General features: G+C 32.4%; 1 protein-coding gene across 2 annotated transcripts in view; it reads right to left on the reverse strand.

Moving 5' to 3' along the window:
• Window positions 1-440, reverse strand: part of LOC111702804 (ATP synthase lipid-binding protein, mitochondrial) — a 4,638-nt gene extending 4,198 nt beyond the window's left edge. The window contains exon 1 of one of the 2 annotated variants that reach the window (XM_023474593.1): window positions 333-440. Coding sequence is in view for 1 of the 2 variants with exons in the window: in XM_023474592.1 (XP_023330360.1) it covers window positions 91-101 (11 nt within the window). In the remaining variant the exon portion in view is untranslated. Of the gene's footprint in view, window positions 1-90; window positions 117-332 lie in introns of those variants that run through there. The other variant, XM_023474592.1, reaches the window with a different exon arrangement.
• Between the last annotated feature and the right edge of the window lie 6,377 nt (window positions 441-6,817).

Consider the following 6,817-nt stretch of genomic DNA (forward strand, 5'->3'; position numbering starts at 1 on the left):
CATGTACAAAATTGATAGGAGGGGGGGTCCAAAAATCGTATACTAGGAAATTACCAAGAATTGTTTATAAAATGAATTTATAGCTTCCACCTGCTTGTCATTGATAATAGTGTACCTAGATTATATTTCAAAATAAAATTTTCACATTTAAGTCTTCACTGTTAACCTATTAGAAAAGACCAGGTTATAAGATTTTAATATTTATGTTCTTTGAACGTGGCTTTCTTCTCATTCAAAACTCTATGACAATACAAATAAACCGGTTTTTTAACTGTAACAAGCGATTTTAAATTTTGCGCTATAATAAGACAAAATACTTGATGAAAACGAACCTGAACTGATTTAATGTGTTGCTGTAAGCTCGGACTGCTCAGTTGCAATGGCGGAGTAAACAGCTGATCCCCGGAATCCGGATACAAGATTCAGATTTAGGCCGCTAGATGACTCTGATCCGGGGGAGCAAATTTGTAGACTCTATTTTTAAACAATAACAATTTCTCAATAAATCTACAAAAAAAAGTTTCAAAGAGGATAATTGAGACTTTTAGTTTAAAAAGCAATAAGAATAAGAAAAAAATGTTTCTTTTTTTTTGGTTGACAATCATTTTGAATCCTAATGATTTATTAAATTTTCTACAGATACACTCCTCCATTTAATTAATTATATTTACAAATGTCGCCGCTAGAGGGATTTTAAACTTCCGATTTAATGGCTGAACGTTAAAGAATGATTTTATTTTGACATTTTGACATTCTTTTGGGAGGCGAGGCCATAATCGATTTAAGAAGCTGTCAAGGAGGAGGGAGGTTTAAGGTGGGGGGGGGGGGGTCACGCCATTAAATGATCAATAATTGTTTTCAGTATTATTGAAGTAAAATATATTCCGATATTATATGGTTAATGGAGCAGCTTTTAAGCAAAGAATGAAGCACATTCGAAAATTTAGGACATAAAACATATATTTAAAAGACAAGACTAGAGCAGATTTGAGATAATTGAAGCACAATTATAAGATAAGAATGGAGCACATTTGTATAAAGTAAAAATGAAGCACATTTAGGATAAATGAATCAGAAAATTTAATTCGAATTAAAAACTCACAGTTTATAGTCTACAAGGGCGTATACAGAAATAAATATGTAGGGGGGGGCAAGATTTGCGCGAAGCGCAAAAAAAATTTTTGCCCCCCCTTAGGAGCTCCTATGGGGGGGGGCAAAATTCGAACTGTAAATTCATAACACTTGGCTTCTTGGATATCAGGCATAAGTATAAGATACTTAAAAGGCACACATACAGTCCAAATAATTACCTTCTAAGCATTGTTTCTAAAAAATCGACATTTTATTATACTTTTACAGGTATATTTAGTATTTAAACTAGAGATAGTAAAAGACATTTTTGAAAATAAAAACTTAACTTAAACTTAAATTCTATGAGATGAAAAAAAGTACAAAGGTCCAGAAAATAATTATGACTTGTAAAAGTTTCTGTTGTGAAAAAAGTAGGAGTACAATTGCTGCAATCTAAGAATGAATGATAACTCAAGGCTTATAAATAACAGTATTTGATTCATGATAATTATTAATCAGCAATTCACAGATACCAGTCACAACGGCAACTTTTAACAGACTCACATCACTACTAAACAAGACTAGCATATAATGTAAAGTGTGTGAGCTGTACAAATGTATGCAGACTGTGTGTTCTCTGAACCCAACTAAACTCTGTGTACTCTGTGAACTTAAAAGTTAAAATTAGGTTAGGTTGGTTAGGTTAACTTGGTTACAGCATGAGCACTGCACTGTAATTATATATATTTTAAAATTTTGATTTTTTATAATAATCATGAAAAGCAAACTTATTTTTTTTGTGTTCTTCACTCTTCAGTTAAGATTTGAAAAGTGTGAAAGGCTTGCAGAATTCTAGGGGGGGGCTACGCCCCCCCCCCTTTACAAGTCTAGGGGGGGCACTGCCCCCCATGCCCCCCCCCCTGTATACGCCCTTGTTTATAGAACACACATTAAGAACTTCTAGTTAGAACACACAAATTAAGAACTCTGCACAGTTAGAACACACATTAAAAACTCACAGTTAGAACACACATTAAGAACTCACAGTTAGAACACACATTAAGAACTCACAGTTAGAACACACAGTAAGAACTTCTAGTTAGAACACACATTAAGTAGTCACAGTATATGGACACAAATTAAGAACTCACAGTTAGAACACACATTAAGAACTCACAGTTAGAACACACATTAAGAACACACATTAAAAACTCATAGTAGAACACACATAATAAGAACTCACAGTTAGGACACACATTAAGAACTCACAGTAAGAACACACATTAAGAACTCACAGTTAAAACACACATTAAGAACTCACAGCTAGAACAAACATTAAGAACTCACAGTTTGAACACACATTAAGAACTCACAGTTAGAACTCACACATTAAAAACTCACAGTTAGAACACACATTAAGAACTCACAGTTATAGCACACAAACTTCTAGTTAGAACACACATTAAGAACTCACAGTTAAAACACATATTAAAAACTCACAGTTAGAACACACATTAAGAATTTACAGTTAGGACACACATTAATCAACCCTCAGCAGAACTCTGGGGCAGCAAGGTTCAACAGTTCTTGAATAACAGACAACCAAAACTTCATTAAAAAATTGAAGACTTATGATTTTAGGTAAAAGAAAAAATGGAGATATTCATGTTTTTTTCTTCTGATTTTTATACAGTTTATACCAGAAGTTCCGAGTTATTGAAAGGATTTATAAATTGTCGGCTTGATATTTTTTCAATGGGGTTACTATTATAGAGGGTTACACCCACAAAGGATGAGACTTCAGAGAAGATTGGAAGGAATTTGTTAAATCCGTTCTTTAACTCAATTGAATATAGAAACCAATGATAAAGCTTCAAACCGTCGTATTTTTTAAGTTTTAGGTCGTCTTTACAGTATCATCCTTTGTGGCTAACCATGTACGTAAATTTTAGTAATTAATTTTTAAAAAAGCCTTGAATATGCAGGAACAGTTATAGAGTTTTATATAATCATTTGATTAAAAAACTAAATATCTGCAGCATTCAATTATCAGAAACTAAGAAGACGACATTTTATTAATTCTTCCGGTGTCTCTTTATATTTGAACTTAACTATATAAGACCTAAATCTCAGTAATTGTAAAAATAATTAAGTAGCCATGGACATTTAAATATCTTAATATAATTATTCAATTTAAAAAAAACTAAATATCTACAGCATTACATTATCAGTAGGTTTAAGATAAGAAGATAAGATAAAATAAGATTTATTGCTAACAATACATAAAACAATTATTATGTTACTGGGAAAAAATGTACAACTATTTATTATTTACATATATATGTACTATAGCAATTAGGTGGAGATTAGCTTACACTGTCATAGGTATTATCCCCCCCATAAAAAAAAAACTTTTACAATAAGTTGAATATTACTAGGATTTGAGAGTTTACAATAAGTTGAATATTACTACAGTTTACAAGATGTTGAATATTACTAGAATTTGAGAGTTTACAATAAGTTGAATATTACTATAGTTTACAAGATGTTGAATATTACTAGGATTTGAGAGTTTACAATAAGTTGAATATTACTATAGTTTACAAGATGTTGAATATTACTAGGATTTGAGAGTTTACAATAAGTTGAATATTACTAGGATTTGAGAGTTTACAAGATGTTGAATATTACTAGGATTTGAGAGTTTTCAAGATGGTGAATATTACTATAGTTTACAAGATGTTGAATATTACTAGGATTTGAGAGTTTACAAGATGTTGAATATTACTAGTTTACCAAAGTGCCAAATAAGAGCATAAATTAGTTTTCAGTTATTAAGTTTGGAATGTATAAGATTAAGCATGTATACAAATCTAGATAATATTATATTCATTTTTTTGTAAGAATAGCATTGAGGTTTATTGAACTTTGGGATGTATAGGAGTAAAATAGCATTTCTGATAATTATTATTATTACTGGCAAAAATTATAATCTAGTTCCATCGATACTGGATTTAGCAGCGGATAATCCAGTTCCAGACAATGATGCTGGATTCAGCAGTAGATAATCTAGTATAATAGACAATGAGGCTGGATTCAGCAGCTGATAATCTAGTTCTAGACAATGATGCTGGATTCAGCAGTAGATAATCTAGTTCCAGACAATGATGCTGGATTCAGCAGTAGATAATCTAGTTCCAGACAATGATGCTGGATTCAGCAGCGGATAATCTAGTTCCAGACAATGATGCTGGATTATCAGCATTTAATCTAGTTCCAGACAATGATGCTGGATTCAGCAGCTGATAATCTATTTCCAGAACATGCTGCTGGATTTAGCAGCTGATAATCTAGTTCCAGACAGTAATATTGGATTCAGCAGCTGATAATCTTGTGGTTTTAACAATTTTTTTTATTGATTTTGATGGTTATTATATTGCTAGAACTAATGTGGAACTAACATTTACTTTTTTTACTCTACAGAGGTTCATCACCATCACTGAATTTTAAATCTAGTTCCAGACTATGATGCAGGATTCACCATTAGATAATCTAGTTACAGAAATCATGCTGTATGAGCAGCTGATAATCTAGTTCCAGACTATGATGCTGGATTTAGCAGTATATAATCTAGTTCCAGACAATGATGCTGGATTCAGCAGTAGATAATCTAATACTATACAATGACGCTAAATTCAGCAGCTGATTTTATAGTTCCAGACAAAGATGCTGGATTCAGCTGCTGAAAATCTAGTTCCAGACAATGGTGCTGGTTTTAGCAGATATTTATTTTATTTCACTATGTTGCATCGGAATATTACTTCTCTGGATCAGAACGGAAGGTTTTCTCTATTCTCTGGTAGCTTTTAGTTTACTTTTTCACCCCAAGGTGTCTCGCTTTGCTAAAGCAGTATACAGTTTTTAACAACTAAAAACTTAACATTTTTGACAATTAACTATTTAACTTAAATTTGAAACATCTTATAGGGATTAGGGATGGCAACATTTTAATTTTTTTTTAAACAATCATTTCGTTATAAAAACAAAGACAAAAAATCGTAAACGAAAGGATGGTTTTTAAAAACGATCGTTTTTTTTAAAGTTTGTTTTTTTTAAAAATGGTCGTTTTGAAAACGATATTTTTGAAAAGTGCGTTTTTAAAAATGATCGTTTTTATAACATTCGTCATTTCATTAACGAAGAGTGGAAACCGACTGTTTAACGATCGTTTTCAAAAACGATTAACAACCCTAAATTAGGGATAAAAACATTTAAAATTTTATCTTTAGATCCGAAATGTGCTTTATAAATCAAATATTTCTTTAGTCGTCATCCATAGCATATTTGAAAATCTCCCGTTACTGAATTAAACTTATTCAAACTAGTTTAAAGAAGAGAATAAATCTGAATTGAAGCAGAATAATTCAGTTGGGACGAAATTTTTCTGTTCGATATAAATATTTTATTTCTTGACCTTAATAAACTGCAGAATTAAAACTTCTATAATTAAGCATAATCCTATGTGTCATCAGGAATTTCCGATTGTGAGTGGCACTGTCAGTATGGTACGCATGAGTATTGAGTAGTACCAGTAAAATTTCAAGAAGAACTTACAGTACATAAAAGCTCTAGAGCTACTCTCCGTAGCACCAGTATGAAGGCATTTGCCATTTTATGTTGCGCGTCCATGCCCCGTAAAATTCCAAAACAAAGAGAGGGGGATTGAATTTTGTAGAGCCAGAAAAATAATATCTGTGGTATGCCTGCGTAGAGACTGGCAGCTGGTGGGGTCTTAAATTTAAGACATGTGGCCGCAGCGCTCGGCCCCCTAGCCTGTCCTAGCCACAGCGATCGGCCCAGAAAGTGTCATAACTTAACCTAACCCGTAGCCACAGCGCTCGGCCCCCTAGCCTGTCCTAGCTGCAGGGCTTGGCCCAGAAAGTGTCTTAACCTAACCTAACCCTAAGTAAATACTAATTTCTGGATCTACAAAATTCAATCCTCCTCTCTCTGTTTTGGAATTTTACGGAACATGTGCGCGCAACATAGAATGGCAAATCTCCAGTATGAATGCTCTCATGTAGCGAAGAATAAATGATGGCTTGAAGAGTATCATTTAAAACATAAAGGAACGCCAAGGACCACTATATAAGCCTAGTTTAATAAATATTATTTTATTTTATATAAATATTTATTCACACCTAAATAAGTAGTTAAATTCTAAATTCATTGTTTAATTCATAATATAATAATTTACATCCAATGTTAGCAAATACAAATTATAAATTAAAAAGCTTTTTTATAAAACAAAAATGATTCATTATCTTTTTAAGATAAAACCATCAGTTAATATTTCAAAATATGAGTCTTGGAATTAACTTGTAGTTCTTTTGTTTAATAATTTTAAAACTAAATAATATTAACACACATCTACATAATTCATATTAAACTTTAATATCTAAGCCATGTAATCTGTAGGATAAGCAATTAACTATAAATCTGTTAAAATAAATTCGAAATATAAGGAAGACGATTTTTCCGACTCAAATGCCGACGTTAATTCTCAATGTTTGTGTACACAGGAAGCAAGCACACCACATGTGTCAAATCCCCGCTCACCTTAGATCCCCGCTTCAACCGGCAGTCAGTTACGAACACTCATATTCACAACTCCATCTCTACCCTGGCTCCTCCATGATGATGATGCAGATACTCAGCGCAACGCACCTGTAGATCTGCCCCACCA

This window comes from Eurytemora carolleeae, unplaced genomic scaffold, assembly GCF_000591075.1.
Source record: "Eurytemora carolleeae unplaced genomic scaffold, Eaff_2.0 scaffold518, whole genome shotgun sequence".
Lineage (NCBI taxonomy): Eukaryota > Metazoa > Arthropoda > Copepoda > Calanoida > Temoridae > Eurytemora > Eurytemora carolleeae.